This window comes from Taudactylus pleione, unplaced genomic scaffold (genome assembly GCF_031769625.1).
Source record: "Taudactylus pleione unplaced genomic scaffold, aTauple2 ptg000573l, whole genome shotgun sequence".
Lineage (NCBI taxonomy): Eukaryota > Metazoa > Chordata > Amphibia > Anura > Myobatrachidae > Taudactylus > Taudactylus pleione.
Window position 1 is genome coordinate 4,334,966 of NW_028284975.1, and position 19,397 is coordinate 4,354,362.

Genomic DNA, 19,397 nt, shown 5'->3' on the forward strand with positions numbered 1-19,397 from the left:
TTTTCAAGTCTTGATTATCAATTGGATTTGAGTCAGGTGATTGGCTGGGCCATTCTAGCAGCTTTATTTTCTTTCTCTGAAACCAATTGAGAGTTTCCTTGGCTGTGTGTTTGGGATCATTGTCTTGCTGAAATGTCCAACCTCATTTCATCTTCAGCATCCTGGTAGATGGCAGCAGATTTTTATCAAGAATGTCACTGTACTTTTTTCCATTCATCCTTCCTTCAATCATATGAAATATGCCAGTACCATATGCCAGAGGCATTTCTAGAGAGGAGGGGGCCCGTGTGAAGTCTCCGACACGGGCCCCCTCCTCCCCGCCCGGCAGCGCACTGAGCTGTGCGTGGCCAGCACCGGAGTTATAGACTCTGGGCATTAGAGTTTGCCCAGAGTCTATACTGTATGCACAAGTCACCGGGAAAATGGCTGCGGTGGCCATTTTCCCTGTACTGCGCATGTGCAAACGATGGGAAAATGGCCACCGCGGCAGCGCCGGTTCCCTGCACCGACGTGGGACTCCGGAGAGGTAAGTAATATTATGGGAGCAGGGTGTGCAGTGCGGGGCCCCCCTGGACCCATGGGCCCGTGTTCCCCGCACCCATTATAGATAAGCCCCTACAGTATGCTGAAATACATCCCCACACCATGATGTTCCCACCTTCAAACTTCACTGTTGGTATGGTGTTTTTGGAGTGATGTGCAGTGCCATTTCTCCTCCAAACATGGTATTATGGCATTCAAAGAGTAACATTTTGGTCTCATCTGACTAGACTATATTCTCCCAGTATTTCACAGGCTTGTCCAAATGTTGTGCAGCAAACTTAAATGAGCTTCAACATGCTTTTTCTTTAGCAATGGAGTCTTGCTTGGTGAGCGTGCATACAGGCCATGGCAATTGAGTGCATTACTTATTGTTTTCTTTGAAAAATTGTACCTACTAGTTTTAGGTCTTTCTGAAGCTCTCCACAAGTGGTCCTTGGCTCTTGGACAACTCTTCTGATAATTCTTTTCTTTTCGTGGCCGGTTTATTGTGAAATGATGTTCTTTCCACTTCTGGATTATGGCCCCAACAGTGCTCACTGGAACATTCAGAAGTTCAGAAAGCCTTCTGTAACCAATGCCATCAGCATGTTTTGCAACAATTTGGTTGCAAAGGTCTTGACAAAGCTCTTTGCTTTTACCCATCATGAGATGTTTCTTGTGTGACACCTTGGTAATGAGACACCTTTTTATAGGCCATCAGTTGGGACTGAACCAGCTTATATTAATTTGAACTGACAAGGGGCAGGATTGCTTTCTAATTACTGATAGATTTCAGCTGGTGTCTTGGCTTTCCATGCCTTTTGGCAGCTCCCTTTCTTCATGTGATCAATACTTTTCCCCGTGTCATTTCACATTATTACACATAACTCAATTTATGGACATCTTTGGTTTGATTTCTTTGCAATTGTGGACTGCATGGGTTGTTGCTGACATTTGGTGAAAATGTCATTACAATAGCCCCATTACAAATATATTTACTAAGAAAAATGTTGATGTGTTCAATACTTATTTTACCTGCTGTATATCACCATGCCCGTCTAGCCCCCAATTAACAGATGTGTCCACATACATCCTCCATGCACTACAAATCGTGTTACTCATAGCACGTGAGCACCGTGCAACTTGGTAGCACTGAGCGTCTTTTTGAGTGACTTTCTTCCTTTCAGCGGCTGTGACACTGTAATGTAGCATCTTTCTCATGCAGATACAGCCGCAGTTTAACACAGAATATAGGCATGCCGAATATAATTTTAATCAGCATATGCTGCTTGTGCATCCTATTCGCTTGCACATTTTAAGGGAAAAAAGTCGCACTATAGAAGCAGCATTGCATGGTGCGACTAAAAGGGCTGTTTACTGCACAAGGAGGCTAGATGAATGTGGACACATCTGTATGTATCCATGTTGTCCTAGGCCCATGTGTGTCTCATGTGTGTTGGTCTTTCCTTTTCCTCCTTTGCACGTATCTCTGAGGGTCCTCCCACTTTATTTGCGCCTCCACCTAATTCTGCCATTTATCCACACCTCCAACCTTTCCCCTGTGCCCTACACAAACCACTGATACGCTTGCCCTGCACTTTCTCAGCCACCCCCTTTTTTTCTTAACTTCTGCTCTCTTACCTATTACCTTCTGCCATCTTTTCTGCTGAAGGCACTTAGGTCAATCAGAAATGACACAGAGAAACCTGAGAATGTCAGGTAAGTACAATCTTCTTGTGGTTTAACTTCCATATCAGAGTAACAGCTCTTAAAGTTTCAATTTTTTTCAATAAAATTATGCAGAAGCAGCAGTTTCTGCATAATTGTATTAATTGTTGCTATGTGTTAACAGCCTGATGCAGGAGAGTTCACAGAAATCTCCTGCAGAAGGACAATTATCACTGCAGACCGCAGTGCCCATTATTATGAAAGGAGACCATGGTCTGAACCCTGTGTACCATACTCCAAAATGCAAAGCTTTTTGATAGATTGACCCCATTGGCGCGAAAAAAATTGAGACACTAAGGGATAAATTTACTACGAATCCTGTTTGGTCTAGATTGCAATCTTGGGTGTGTTTGGCCATTTTTTACAACTTGCAAATTTACTAAAAGCAAACTTGGGTGAGAAATCAAGAAACTCGGGTGAAAACACAAATAGAAATAAATACACCATCGACCAAACTCACAGGTATTTTTTTATTGCCAGGAATACAACTCGGGAATTTACCAAGAATCGTGATTATAATCACAGGTGTAAGTTTAGCAAACTCGTTCCTAAATAGAAGTTTTAAATAGACTACCTCCTGAGCTGCATGTTTGGAAGAAACATACACAGATCAGTGTGATATGTGTATGTTTCTGCCTATAATTACTCTCAAAAGGTTTAAGTTTATAAAAAAATTGACATAGGGTCCCCCCCCACCCTACCAAGGGGCTCCTGAACCAGTCCTGGTTCTAAAAATACGAGGTAAAAAACACTCCCTGAGCCAGTCCTGGTTTTAAAAATAGGGGAAAAATTGGCATGGGGTTCCCCATATTTTTACAACCACCACCGGACTCAAATCTATCCGGTGAGTAGAGGAGTATTGTTTTTCTTTTTCAGGAAAACCATGGAATTTTTACTGGAGAAGGGGACAGAACATTTGGCAGAAGGTAAGTGTGTGTGAGTGTGTTTTGTATGTAATAACAGCTTGGGCTAACTAGCTTGGGGTGTTAATGCTTTGGCCGGGGAGACCCAGTGGAAGGGTCCCCTGGTTGTGGCGTTACACCCTGAGTCTGGTGCTGGTTTTAAAAATAGGGGGAACCACATGCCATTTTTTCCCCAATTTTAAAACTAGGACTGGCTCGGGGAGCCCAGTGCTGGCTCCTAACATACGGGGAAGCCCTACATGTATTTTTTATTTTATAGATGAAAAATATACAGTGAAGTCTAAGCAGAGGCACTTAATAACTGAGAAAAATAAACCAAAACATATGCTAAATGATGACAAAAAGTTACATAAATTAACATCTCACATAAGAAGTAGTTGTTGCATAAACTGCTTTCATCTAAATTTTATAACAATAAAAATAGAGAAGGGAAAAGTAAATTAATAAATGAAAGAGAAGTGTGGTGTGGCAAACCACGTAAAAGAGTAAGAGGAGAAAAAAGAGAAGATTGTTACCCAAATGTACTCCTATACAACTCTACCTACATCTGTAGAACCTAATGTATGCATAGGGTTGGACATAATAGAACTAATGTATAGAATATTCATGACCGAGTTTTATAGGAATGCTGGGGGCCTCTCAAAACTTGAAGTCCAAGGGTCCCATGTTTTAATAAAGCTTTTGGAAGAATTGTGTAAAATGCTTGTCATGTATTTCATAGAATGTATGTGCCACACTTTAGCTATGATCTCACTTATCATAGGGATCTTGGTTGTTTTCCAAGCTGTTGCGATATGACATGTAGCTGCTGAAGTAACATGTCTAATAAGTTTGTGTTGGTGATGAGTGGCATCTGGGATACAAAAGGCAATAGGAAATATTTAGGATTGAAATGAATGTTTAAACCGACCAAGGTGTGAAAGAGAGATTTAATTTCACAGGTCCCCCAATAGTGCAAGAAAGTACTAATATCAGTGCCACATCTCCAACACGAATGCGAAGCATCTGGGAACATTTTTTGCAGCCGTGATGGAACATAATACCATTTGTATAAGAGTTTATAAGCATTTTCATTTATATGTACACATATGGAGCTAGAAGCTACATTATAAGAGTAATCAGCCCAATCCTCATATCCACCTCCCAAGCCAACTCATGTGGTTCTTTTAAGTCAGTGCTAGATTGTGATAGCTCTGAGTATAACTTTAAAATAAGACCCTTAGTACTAGTGCTAGGAAGAGAAAATGTTTCACAAATGGTTAGTAGTCTACTAGTGAGATGATATTTCATAGTGGAATAAAAGTGTCTTAGCTGTAGGTATTGGTAAAGTGCTTATGTGGTATATTTAAATTGTCTTGAATGTTTGCCAATGTGGGAAAAATCGGTCATGGGTAATGTCGTTCAAGACCCTAATCCCCCCCAGCCTGCCAATGCCCAAAAGAATGGGGACGACAGCCTGGTCGAAAGTCAGGGTTGTTAAACAAGGGACCTATGGGGCTCGGGTGTGGAGCAATATTAAAGCGTTGATTAGCAAGATCCCATATTTCTAAAGAGAGTTATAAGTCTGGGTGGGCTTATACGAGTTTAGGTCTAGACAACCGAGAAAGCCATAGTAAAGTAGAAGGCGAGTCTACTTGGATAGCATTTACTTCAATCATTTCCGATTTCGGTTGGCTCCACATGACATACTGAGAAAGCCTGGCTGCAATGTAAAAGTTTGAAGTTTGGGAGACCTAAGCCACCTCTAGATGTGTTTTGTAAAATGTCACGTCTAACCCTTGGTCGCTTCTTGGACTATATAAATTGGGAAGTGATATGATGTAGATATTTATAAACATATGAAGGGACCCGCACCGGCAATGTTTGAAATAAATGCATTAAACGTGGCAATAGGTTCACCTCAACAGCATTGATCCAACCGTTCCACGAAATATAGCAGCCACAGTTGTCAAAATCAGTCTTAAATTGTGCTAAAAGCTTGGGTTAGCTTGGAATAATTGATGAAAATTTCTAGTAAGATTAAAACCTACAGTAAATATCTAATTTGTCGTAGGTGCCAATGGAATGGATAACTACGTTCCAACGTATGTTTTAGGTCTTCTAAAATTTAAAAGTCCAGAACTTCTGTTTTTTCTGTATTGACTTTATAACCCAAGTGGTTGCCATATTCTTCAATCTCCTTAAATAGATAAGAGAGTTAAGAAATCGGATCAGATATAGTCAAGAGAACATTGTCTGCGTATAATGCAATTTTATGTTCTACATCATTTACCTTAATACCTTTAATATTGGGATTAGACCAGATTTTAGCTGCTAGAGGCTCAATAATTAGCACAAAAATCAAAGGAGATAAGGAACATCCTTGTCTTGTGCCATAGGAGATGTGAAAGGTAGGCGACACCATTGGCCAACACTGAAGCTTGAGGAGCAGGTCATTTTTTTTAACAAATTAACCCTTTATATATTTTTCACACAGAAGCAGATTGCACGTATCTCACTGATATGTGCAGGTTCGGGTCAGTTTGACTGCTGTCAGACTCAGGGAACTCGGGAATAGACATGATCGCATACACCATCGAAAAACTCAATTCAGCAAATCACAATTCTTGGTAAATTTAAGAGTTTCAGCAGGCAAAAGTCTCGTGAATTTCAGCGATGCTGTGAATGTTTAAACTCAGACCAGACATGATTCTTGTAAAATTTACCCCTAAAGGTGCCATGAACCAAGAAAGTTTTGGAACCACTGACTTAGACATATTATGGTATGCAACACAACTTAGATATAAGGATCTATGTGCTAGTTATTATTCCCCCCAAAAATTGCTAAATGCTATTCTTCATCTGCTATTCTTCATTTATGCACCTGCCGCAGCTATTTAAAAACCCAACTTCCCTTCAGCAGGCCAAATCGGGGGTACCCATAGTGATCCCCCCATGTCAGGACATCTTTAGGGGGTGCCAGGATAATTTCCCGAAAATTGACAGGACTTTTCGCCTGTTCCAGTTTCGCCGGGTCCCGTTTTCGCATCCTTACAAATTGAATACGGGGATAAGCGGGGACATGCGCGATACTTTTACGCCTGCAAAACAGGTGAAAAGTCCAGCAGGTGAAAAGTCCGGACTTTTCGCCTCAAATTGAATACGGGCCTTAGACTTAATGGGGTATGCAACACAACTTAGACATAATATGGTATGCAACACAACTTAGATATAATATGTTATGCAACACAACTTAGACATAATATGGTATGCAACACAACTTAGATATAATATGGTATGCAGCACAACTTAGACATAATATGGTATGCAACACAACTTAGATATAATATGGTATGCAACACAACTTAGACATAATATGGTATGCAACACAACTTAGACATAATATGGTATGCAACACAACTTAGACATAATATGGTATGCAACACAACTTAGACATAATATGGTATGCAACACAACTTAGATATAATATGGTATGCAACACAACTTAGACATAATATGGTATGCAACACAACTTAGATATAATATGGTATGCAACACAACTTAGACTTAGGGGTCTATTTACTAAGCCCTGGATATATATAAAGTAAATGGAGAAAAAGTACCAGCCAACTAGCTCCTGTCATTATTCAAACACAGCCTGTGACATGGCAGTCAGGAGCTAATTGGCTGGTACTTTATCTCCGTTAACTTTAACTCCATCCAAGGCTTAGTAAATAGACCCCTTAATATGGTATGCAAACCAGCTTAGACATTTTATGGTATGCCACACATCTTAGGCATAATATGGTATCTACTGTAACACAATTTAGACAAGGACAAGTAAGTTATGCAACCACCACCAAAGGTGTAGGGAAAGATACTTCATTCTAAATTGTATTCACACTACACCCAATAGCTGCTTAATTTAATTAAAAGCAAATGCACCAGTGTCTAAAATATACTATCATGTGAAATAGGAAGTGAATTCTCTTTTAAATCTGTGTTTTTACATTAGGTCATAATTACCAATCATCTAGCCCTCACTTAGGGGCCTATGTATCAAGCTGATTTTTATATAAAATTATGCAGAAACTGCAGATAATTATTACATAGACCCCTAAGTCCTAAAATTTTATAAATCTAATTCATGTTGTATAATGACAGATAAATCCTCCAGTAGATCAAATAGATTTATTCATCATGAAGCATAGAAATCATATGGCAATAGTTTTAAGCTATTTCTCCACCATAAATGCATAGCTTCCTGGCTGTTTGAACACGCTGATTAAACACGTAGATTGGAACACCAGAAGCCTTATTTTACCGTGAAGGAACAGCCTCAAATTATTCCAATGCCACTTCTATACTATTATCTTGTAAATTCCTGCATTTATTAACTCCTCCATTGATTATTGCAATAGTCTTCTTATTGGTTTTCCCGTAAATAGTTATCCCCCCTACAGGGTCGTAACTAGGGTAGTGTGACCTGTGCCATGGCACAGGGCATTGCAGGGCAGGGGACGCTGTTTGGGCCTGTCAATTTTCCTGTTTATTATCGTTCTCACTTGTAGCTTCTTCTTTCATCCCCAGCATCTCCTGGCCTTCCCTATCTCTTCCCTGGCCCTTCCCCATGAGGCCATGACCCTTTTGTAAGGTGCATCTTATGTCCCTATTTAAAAAAATGGGGGGCGCCAATGCTCTCTCTGGCACAGGGCACCAAAAAGTCTAGTTATGGCTCTGCCCACCTACAATCTATTGTGAATGCAGCAGCTATACTTATCTTCCTCGCAAAACAGATTACTGTATGCTGACGCTATATAAATAAATGTTCATAAATAATAAGTGCAATTTTATGGTATGGTATGGTTAATAAATGTACCCGATATATTAGAGGCCTTCACTTTTATGGTCAGCAACCCCAATTATGGCAGTGGATATCAGAAAACTGATCTTAAATGGCGGTGCAGCTGTTCTAGCCATTATGATTGGAACTTATGGACATATGAAATACTTTGCTTTAATTATTTCAACACTAAAGCTGGCCACACACTAGACCAACTTTCATCCAACCAGCCAACTAGTTGATTGGTTGGAATGAAAATCTGGTAACGTATGGGAGTAATGTATGATCAGCAATTTGCTCCTAAATGCCAGAAAACAGATAAAAATGGTCGTCAGACAAGTTTGTTAAATGTTTGATCAAAACTATTTGTTCAAACAGTTTTTGTCCATTTTCTGGCGTTTGGGAGCAAATTGCTGATTGTCATTTGCTTTCATCCCTTACCAGGTTTTCATTCCAACCTATCAACTAGTTGGATGGTTGGATGTAAGTTGGTCTAGTGTGTGGCCAGCTTAAGACTATCTGTTACATTTAATAAGATATATTTCATATATAGTTAAGTGTTGAGTGTTTGTCCTTAAAAGACATTTTACAAATTTATTTCCATGTGACACACTGTGTAACAGATTTTACTTTGAAATTATTTATTCTACAAAAACTAAGTGGGTGTACTGCCTTATTCACATTATTTGAATTTACAAGTTTCAAGAATTGCATAAAAATTTTACCTAATTAAACGAATGAATAACAAAATGAAGCACTGATGTTTATATGTACTAGTTTCTAAAAAGCTCTGTAACCTACAAAATAATAAGGCCAGTTCCACCTTAAATAAATGTTAAAATTACATATTTGCATCTGCATGGCTAATTTACTTATTGGCACATATACCTTTCAGAAGTTCATACAGTTATAGAAATAGCAATGCAAGGAGTACACCAAGAATTGCCTACTCCACAAAGGTTTCAAAATAGCATTATACTTTGAACGGAACCACTCACTTTAATTATTACCAAATTGAAAACATGATTTGTATATTATATTTTTCTGTCAACTGACCTTCCAAATAAAGTACATATTAAAGCTCTTTTTCATGTTTGCTGGTCTGTAACCTTACATTACCCACACAGACTGCTCTGTATTAGGAATACAGTCAACAGAACTGTAATATTACCATTATACTATAGCAGTGGTTCTCAAACTAGATTCTCAGGACCCCACATAGGGCATGATTCACCACGGATCGCAACTGCGATCGTGGCTGCGATTACACAGGCAGTCTGACTGCGATGATAATCCATTGCGATCGCTATGCCGTCGCAGCACTACATAAGGACACCCACCTTACCTTACACCAGTGGTTCCCAAACTTTTTCAGTTCAAAGCACCCTAAAGCTGGCCACACACTAGACCAACTTACATCCAACCATCCAACTAGTTGATTGGTTGGAATGAAAATCTGGTAAGGTATGAAAGCAAATGACAATCAGCAATTTGCTCCCAAACGCCGGAAAATGGAGAAAAACTGTTGTTTGAACAAATTGTTTAGATCAAACATTTAGCAAACTTGTCTGACGGCCATTTTCATCTGTTTTCTGGCATATAGGAACAAATTGCTGATCATCAGTTACTCCCATACATTACCAGATTTTCATTCTAACCAATCAACTAGTTGGCTGGTTGGATGAAAGTTGGTCTAGGGTGTGGCCAGCTTTAGGGTTTTCTTGATTTCTTTCAAGGCACCCCTAAGCCAAATTAATTACCGAGCGGTCCCTTTTTGTCTCAAGTAGTTGGGTCAAAATTACGTAATTAGTATTTAAGTCAGAACAGAAATACTTATTAACTTGTTTGTATCGCCATCTCTCTCCTATTGCCCCCTCCGTCTCTCCCCCATTGCCCCTCTCCCTGTGTCTCCTTTGTAGCCCCCTCCATGTCTCCCTGTGCAGCCCCTCCATGTGTCTCCCTGTGCAGCCCCCTCCATGTGTCTCCCTGTGCAGCCCCCTCCATGTGTCTCCCTGTGTAGCCCCCTCCCTCAATGCTTTTCATTGCAAGCCCCCCCTATAGTTCCCTATGTGGGCTCCCTCCCTAAAGTTAGTATACAGACAATACTAGTGCCACTCAAAGCTATTCATTCCCCCCCTATAGTTCCCTATGCGGGTCTCTTCCCTATAGTTAGTATACAGACAGTATCAGTGCCACTCATAGATATATGTCCCCCCCCACCCCCCTCCTATAGTTTCCACAGGAGCCAACTTTACTTACCTTTACTATAGAGCTCCAGCGCAGCGGCCGTTCCCTCAGCTCCTCCAACCGCAGCGTCAACACAGGCAGCCCAGCCCACTGCCTGGCTACTGTGCAATCGCATCTAACCGCCGCCCCCCGCACTGCCCCACCCCGCCTCCAGCTCCAATAGCATTGTACTAAAGAAAAAAGAAATGACAGCAGCTTCCCTCCAGCCGCTGCACCCTGGTGACAGCGCCTGGGAGCCACATCCATAATACTTAGCAAGACTGCGAAACCATCGGTAACATCGAGTACAATCGGAGCCTCACGAACATTTGCACAATGTCAGACCTTACTCAGAAGTTGTTAACCTCATCGCACACACTGTGTACTCGAGCTGCATGGATAATTTATGCACGCCACTGCAACAGCGTTTGAATGCACTGACATGCCTGCGTTTTGCCGACCACCCCTCCGTCACCACCCACAATCTGCACTTCCTGTCAATCACTGTGCGATGGGTCTGCATAGTCCTGATCGCAGTGGCTAGTTCGTGCATACGCATGCATAGTACACGTATCGCAGTTGCGATCCTTGCTGAATTAGGCCCACAGTTGCTGTTTTCCAGGTCACCCAACAGATGCACAGGTGTACTCATTACTCACTGACACATTTTAAAAGTTCCACAGGTGGAGCTAATTATAATTTATTACACCTGTGATTCTGTGAGACCTGGAAAACATGCACTGTTTGGGGTCCTGAGGACCAAGTTTGAAAACCTGTGTACTATAGAAAACAATGTCTCTAATAGTAATAGCATAATAAACTCATGATAGTGTTAAAAACTGAAAATGTTATAAAAAAAATAAAAGAAAACAACAATTCACTGTTTAGGCATGTATATGCATGTTATACAATAAATATACTTACATAGCTGCCAGGTTAGTACACATAAGCAGTGCATTAGTCCAGGCTAGGTTTACATGTATGTTCTTAGTATTTTCATGTAGGCATGGTTGCATATTACCTAGAGATATTAATTATATACTACAGCGGTTGAATTCATAATATCATGTATGGAAGCCATCCCACTAAATGAGTATAGATCTCTGCTAATTACATACACTTGTTGCAGATTGTCAGGGAGACTCCTGATATAGTAGCAATCTCCCTGATTTTACCTTATCCCCATTATATAGCTGTTATTTAAAAAAAAAACACACACAAAAAAACAAGATATATACATTTAAATGGGATCATTAGTATAATTTCCTTGCATTGGTTATATTATAAGGCACAATGATCGCTATGGCTACATGCATTAGCTGAAAAATATCAGTGTGTTTTCAACGAGATCTTATTAACTGCTTTTGGGGTTCATTTACATATGGTTTTAAATCAGTTTTATGACACTCTCAGACGTAGCAGTACATGCCCACTTTAACGTGCGCTCATAGGTGTTGCTTTCACATTCTCCCTGAAATGCTTTTTCAAAAGTAAGCGAGTATAACTTGTTGGCCTGTCAGATCGGGTCTGAGTGTAATGTTGCCATACATGCTGTGATATCTGCAGCAACAGTGAGCATCTGGCCTGATACTGCAGGGTGTGTGATCTCCTGAAAATAATCCAGTAAAAAAATCAGCTGTATCATTGTTGGGTATATTGATAAATGTGGTTAGAAGATGACCACTACTGGCATTTGTGTGCAGTCAGCTATCAAACAAGGCAACAGATCACAGTCAAACTGTAAAGCTGCATACACACGTAAAGATTTTCTGTCCAACCATCCAACTAGTTGATTGGTTGGAATGAAAATCTGGTAAGGTATGAAAGCAAATGACAATCAGCAATTTGCCTCCAAACGCCGGAAAATGGACAAAAACTGTTTGAACAAATTGTTTAGATTAAACATTTAGCAAACTTGTCTGACGACCATTTTCATCTGTTTTATGGCATTTAGGAGCAAATTGCTGATCATCAGTTACTCCCATACGTTACCAGATTTCCAATCGACTAGTTGGATGGTTGGACAGAAAATCTTTACGTGTGTACTCAGCTTAGGAGTTCCTGCTGCATGGCCCAAGATTCCTGATACAATCTTTGACCTCCGCCGTTACACACAGTAACCCACCACAATGCATTTGTGCCATGCTAAATTTTTCGTCCAAATGTAAAATTAAGCACATATTTTGCGGTAGTGCAGATAGTTTCTCTTATCACTATTGCTGGACATTCCTATCAGATCTGACAGATAACTGACAGTAGCACCTCTTTCCACGTTCTAGTAAAGTCTCTTGAAAGGATTATATTTTTGAATATGTGTAAAAGTGCTGTAGAAACATGATAGTTATATCTCATATTTTGTAGCTAGTATGGTAATGAGAGGAATATGCTTTACAGTGCTATCTAGTTATGCGCTGTATATTTCATCTTTCCACATGGCGAAACGTGTTGTATTGAGGAGCAGTACAGTAGTACACCGTACAAATCACAGATCATGAATGTCATCTATACTAGATGAGTATATCGCCACATTATATACATATTGGTTTCACAAACAAGGTGCGCTATTTTTCTGAAATAATTTAACACATTCAAGGAATTACATATTTCCTATTACTGAATTATGGTGTAACAATACACACTATATATTTTCCTTATCATTTTCAGTCCTTGCGTGTTGGTTCACTGTCTACTTAGAATGTAATATACTGTTGAAGGAAAAATATAGCATATCAGTGGTCACAATAGATTTTTGTGTCAGTGACTTGATGACTGCTGCTGAAACATCTGTCGGAGTGCCTCCATCCTCTTAGTTATGTTCTTAACGGAGCACTGTTTTATTCTCTGCTGCAGTAAATCATCCACTTGCCTATACCAGTTTCTCATCCACTCAATGTCTTTTCCACTGCAAAGACCGAGCCCCCTGTACACTTTAGTCAAAAAAGAGACAATTTTTTCATCATTGCACATTTTGCATCGTTGAAATATCCAGATCCACCAGCCTTCCCAAAAATCCTGTCCGAAATTTTCATCAATGTGAGCAACAATTATGCTTTTACTTGATTTGGCCTTCAGATCTGTGATATTATCAGGGTCCAGGTTATTTCCAAGCAGCCTAGAATAAAAAAAAACAATATATATACATACACTGTTGATCTGTGTTTTGTACATTAAGCAGTCAAGCTAGCTGGTTATGACAAGGTAAAGTTAATACCACTATTTGACAATAAGGAGTACATTTATCATATTCTTAAATAATCTGTATTAATTTTACTGATGTACAGTATTCTCCATGTTCTAGTTTTCATAGTATATCCATCGACCAGAATACTGAAAATAGCTAATTTCACAGGATATAAAGTTGAAAACGTGAATATTGGTGTAAAACTTCCTAGTGTGATAAATATGTCTCTAAGGGTGGGATGTACTAAGCATCACATCCGCAATGCGGTACATCCCCCGTCTTCGGGTACATACCACGATTCATTACCAATGTATATACCAAGAATATCGCAAAGGACAGCTCTACCGATAAGAGCTGTCCTCTGCGATGGCTGCAGACAGAAGGACTTCCAGGTTTAACACCCAGAAAGTCCCTCTGGTGTCCTTCTGTGCATGCAAGGGGGAGTGTCCCGATAAGAAACCCATAGCCCATCAGTGCTTAGTACATTTGGGAAATGGAAATTACATTTTCGGGGGTTTTACTGCATTATCGCTTTTAGTACATCCCGCCCTAAGCGTCAATGAAAACACCACCTCACGGTACAATAAGATAAAAATACTAGTTAATAAATAAATAATTTTGTGATTGATGGCACAGCATTGAAGCCGCATCATCAATGGCGGTGCCCAATGTTGAAAATATTGGTGCCACCAGTCCGAGGGCTGCGTATGCACAGCACTCAGCCATTGATAGTCAACCATCAAAGGCTTTCTACCTACAGATGTGTCCACATACATCTTACCTCTGTGCGCTACAAGTCACATTAAACATAACGCGTGAGTGCCGTGCAACTTGTTAGCGCCGAGCATATTTTCGTGCAACTTCAAATGAGTTTTATTCGCACTGCGATTTGAATCGGATGCACAAGCAGCTTCTGCTAATTAAAATTATATGTGGCCTATATTTTGTGTGCGACCCCGGCTGTATCTGCATGCAAAATGCTACGCTACAGTGTCACAGCCGCTGACACTGTGCAAATAAGATGCATTTGAAGGTAAAACATTGCACAAAACACGCTTGTCGCTACTGAGTCATGTCACAGCATGGCGTGATTAGAAGGGCTGTTTAAAGTAAACACAAGGAAGTAAGATGTATGTGGACACATCTATATATTTTAACACCGTCGACCCTCGACTGTACAGGCAGACTTCAATGGCTATCACTATTTGTGCCTCAGAGCAGGTGAACAGGTAGGGACATTTTTTATTTTAAGGTAAAAATGTAGGGACACCGGGCCTGATTTATAGACAGATGCAATGCTGATGTTTACACGGTTGAGCATTTGTTTGCTAAAGCGCATGCTGCGAAAAGTCTAGGAAACCCTTACTGCGCATGCGCTAACCGAGGTGTGCGATGGCTTATGCAACTGCATACGACATTGCTATGATTAGAGATGGCGCCTACGATCCATGGGCATTTCCGAGTGGAGACTAGGAGGAGGTAAGCTAAAATGTTTGCAAGAAAAAGAAGTATTTGATATGAATAGCCTGAGTGACCATTAGGGTAGCAGAAGTGCTAATGCTGATGGTGGAGTGTCTATAATCACCGTCGCAGTTGCATCATACACGGAGCCTGAAAGCGGGCGTCTCAGCGCTTTTTTTCTCCGTTGCATGCTGGGGCACAAGGGGAAAGTGGAGATTAGCATTTGCATATTTTCGCAACCGCTGTTGAAATAGCAGTTGTACTAGTGAATGCATTACCGTCCATCTTTGAAACAGGCCCACAGTGCAGAACCTCTGGTACCTGCCTTCCCAATAAATAATAATGCACTTGGAGGAATTTAAATAGGATAATTTGGCCAATAGAGCTATGTATTTTACAGGTGAATTTCTCTAAAAAACTTAAAAATAGTTTCATGTGATCAAATAGGGAGATCCAGAGTCCATATGAGCAAACAACCTTTCATTTATTCTTACTTTAGTCTACTAAAACATCTTGAAATTTAGGCATCAGCATGTACAGGAAATACAGCTGAGGGACAGGGGACACAATCACATCTAATGTCATCGTGGAGCCACTACAGGGGCTTGTGCAACTTTTTACTGAAATTTGTAACTATTCAAACCCGTACCGACTCTGTTTACACTAAATAATTTTGTAATGACAATTTTTAGAGGGTGGCAGGTTGGTCAATGAGTAAGCTTTCATTGACTTAAGGCCCATATTTTTGCTGTTCAAGAAACTAATTTTCAACAGTCGGCTCCACCACTTTTTAGTAACACCAGAATTCCTCATTGTTATACAGCCAATGATCCTACTAAGAAAGCTGGTGTGGCCATCCTTATCTCTCAGCACTGTCCATTTTCATTGATATCACAACATGCTGATCCTGGTGGGAGGTACTTCATTTTAGTGGGACATCTGGAGAATGTTGAAGTCACTTTAGTCTCATGTTATGCACCCAATACTAGGCAGTTGTCCTTCTGTAGGAAATTTTGCTCAACACTTTAGAAACACACTAGAGGAGCAGTGTTGATCCTTGGAGACTTTAATATGGTTTTGGACCCTATGTTGGACAGATCTCGCCAGACTGTTTCTCACTCCAGTCAGCCCCAAGACTTTGCTAAAGGTTTTCGACAATTATTAGCAGAATATGGTATTTGATGTGTGGAGAACTAAGCACCCCACAGTGAGGGATTTTTCCTTTTATTCGCATGTACATAGATCCTACTCTAGGATTGATGTAGCACTGTTGGATAAGTTGTCCTCCATTCGTAAAATTGATATACTCCCTATGACGTGGTCGGATCACTCCCTTCTTTTTTTGATATGGAATATAGGCGCTAGGAGAGTTGCTCCCGGCCCATAGAGGTTAGGTAAGTATATCTTGTCTCAGCCAGAGGTTCACCAAGCCATACAGGAATCTCTTTCTTTGGGCTCGATCCAATTAGATGCGAATTGCAAGTAGCGAGTTTATTTCTTTAAACTCACACACTTCGCCGCAAAGCGCGCTCCCGACAATTCTCTAATCCAATTAAAAATGCCTATTTGCACTACTCGCAGCGAAGGGGTGTGAATTGAATGCCAAATGAGATTTGCGAGAAATGCATGAAAATGTGGGGTGACCATCCTGTACCCCTCAAAATGGATAATTTAGTTAGCAGGACTGCATGTGGGCAGTAGGAAGGTACTGTATGTTTTGAAATGGTGTCAAATGGCTGATTTGTGAATTTTTTTTTAAATGCAAGAAAATGTTAAAAAATAAACGAAACTAATTAAACGAAAAATGCAAAAAAAAATAGGAAAAAGGGTGATTTTGGGGTACTTTGAGGGCACCTTGAAAAATGGGAAAAAAAATGATAAAAACAATTATTTCTCAACTCAAAAATTTATGTAATTAAATTTTGGTACCTAAACTAACGAAAAAGTTGATTTTGGGGTAATTTGAGGACATTTTTTTTTTTACCTCAAAAAATGACATGTAATTATTGGACTAAATAAGCAAATTAGAAACTTCCAATTGCCTAATTGGTCATTAGGGTGGGTGTCCAAGGGATTCAGCACAGTGTCCCCATATTTAAACCTTAAAATAAAGATTTTCCTTTCCATCTCTCACCCTCAGGGAGGTACGAGTGGAAACTTGCGAATTCAGTCTGACTGATCAGTGCGAGTTGCTAATTGTATTGCAAAATGAATTCACTATGCGAATTCAAAGTGAAAATCGCATCTCGCACCTAATAGGATTGACCCCTTCAGGGCAGTCTTAACAGCAGCGTGGGCCCTGGGCAAAGCAATGCACTGGGGCCCCTACCCACCCATTCACAGGAAAAAATGCTTGTCAATTTTTAGTTTATTGTCATTCTCACTTGTAGATTCCTCTTATTTCATCCCCGGCATCTCCTGGCCTCCCCTATCTCTTCCCTGGCCCTTCCCCATGAAGCCATTCCTTTTTTTGGGTGCATTATGTCCCTATTTTAAAAATGGGGGGGGCAATGCTCTTTTGGCACAGGGCACCGAAAAGTCTAGTTACGGCTCTGCCTATAAGTATGGCTGGCTGCTCAGGCTCTTCTTCCCCGTCCCGCCCCAGTCAGAGTCACTGCTACTCTGTCACTGCCACTGGTCAGACAATCAGAAATTATGTCTGATTGTCTGACCAGTGGCAGTGACACAGATACCACTTACTGATACAGACACCACTTCCTGACTGACAACCCTTACTGGCACACACACTTACTGACACCACTTACTGACACAAACTGTACATTCAATGACACTGACACCAATTACTGACACACACATTCAATGACACTGACACCACTTACTGACACATAGATTCAATGACACTGACACCAATTACTGACACACACACTTACTGACACATACATTCAATGACACTGACACCACTTACTGACACATACATTCAATTACACTGACACACACACTTACTGACACATACATTCAATGACACTGACACCAATTACTGACACACACTTACTGACACATACATTCAATGACACTGACACCACTTACTGACACCACTTACTGACACATAGATTCAATGACACCACTTACTGACACACACACTTACTGACACATACATTCAATGACACCACTTACTGACACATACATTCAATGACACTGACACCAATTACTGAAACACACACTTACTGAAAATGACACCACTTACTGACAATGACACACACTTACTGACAATGACACACTTACTGACAATGACGCCACTTACTGACAGATACACTTACTGACACCAGTTACTGACACACACTTATTAATTTATTATACATTCACACAGCACAAGAACCCCCTCCCCTCCATGGCCCCCCACCCCCAGACTATAGCAGGAGCAGGTGGGTGATGGAAACATCAAACTCCCCCTCTCCCCCACCCACATATACTATAGCAGGAGGGTGATGAAAACATCAAACACCCCCTCCCCCCTGCCCCATCCCCTGTAGATTATAGCAAGAGCAGATGAGTGATGGATACATCAAACACCCCCTCCCAGCCCCCCATGTGGCCTGACAGTATGGCACTCGCCTTCTATTATTATGCTCTCTCCGGACCTCTGCATGGAGAGCACCTCAGCTTCTTCTGGCTCCTCTCTCTGCATGTAACGTGTTAATGGTCACACGCGGCAGTAAAAAGGAGGGCTGTGAGTCAAGCAGGGAGAGGAGGGCTGTGGCTATGCCTGTGAGTCAGAGAGAGAGGAGGGCTGCGAGTCAGGGCGGCACCCGGCAGCTGTCAAATCAATGTGCTCACAGTCTGCCGGAACTCAACTATATAACAAACCTCCTGTCTACAGCCCTGTCAGTGGGCCCCCTGGGACCCGCCAGGCCCTAAGCGGATCTGCTACTCTGGGGGAAGTCGCTCGCCACCAAGGGAGGGAGTGAGGGGGAGGGGCCTCGCGGATCGGAATGGAACACAATGCTTTAAAAAATAAAAAACATTTGCCAACTGCCCGAGGCTGCAGGGGGGCTGGCGGGCCCCTTGAAACTCCGGGCCCTTGGGCAACTGCCCAACAAGCCCAATGGAAGAGACGGCCCTGGACCCCTTTGTATCTAAGTACTAATAACCCAGAGGAGACCTCCACATTTAATTTTCGTGCTCCTTAAAAGCAGTTGTGAGAGGTGTGGCGATTCAGGCTGCAGCTAGACTTAAGAGGGATTATAAAAAGCATTATGAACAAGCCGAAATTGAAGCTGCTAGGTTTGAGGAGGCTCAATAAGCTGATCCTGCTAACAAAACGTAGTTTAAACAGCTTCTCAGTGCTCAGGAGAAGGTAAATGTTTTCTTGCTTCAAGAGGTTCAGTGCAAGTTAGCACGTCTTAACCAGAAATTTTATGTTTTCGGTAAAAGGGCTAGCCGTTTGCTGGGCAATAAATTGAGAGGATGGCGGGCAAGAGAGCGAGTAGAGACCGTCTATACCTCTAGAGGAGCAAAGGTATCTGACCCAGTTGAGATTGCAAATACGTTTGCTAAGTATTATTCAAAATTGTAC

The 19,397-nt window shown here is 41.0% G+C and overlaps 1 protein-coding gene across 3 annotated transcripts in view; it reads right to left on the reverse strand.

Moving 5' to 3' along the window:
* Positions 1-10,239: 10,239 nt before the first annotated feature.
* Positions 10,240-19,397, reverse strand: part of LOC148481576 (NACHT, LRR and PYD domains-containing protein 3-like) — a 126,178-nt gene continuing 117,020 nt past the window's right edge. For all 3 annotated transcript variants that reach the window (XM_088453229.1, XM_088453228.1, XM_088453230.1), the window contains one exon: positions 10,240-13,333. In XM_088453229.1, coding sequence (XP_088309355.1) covers positions 12,976-13,333 — 358 coding nt within the window. In that variant the 3' untranslated portion in view covers positions 10,240-12,975. The remainder of the gene's footprint in view (positions 13,334-19,397) is intronic.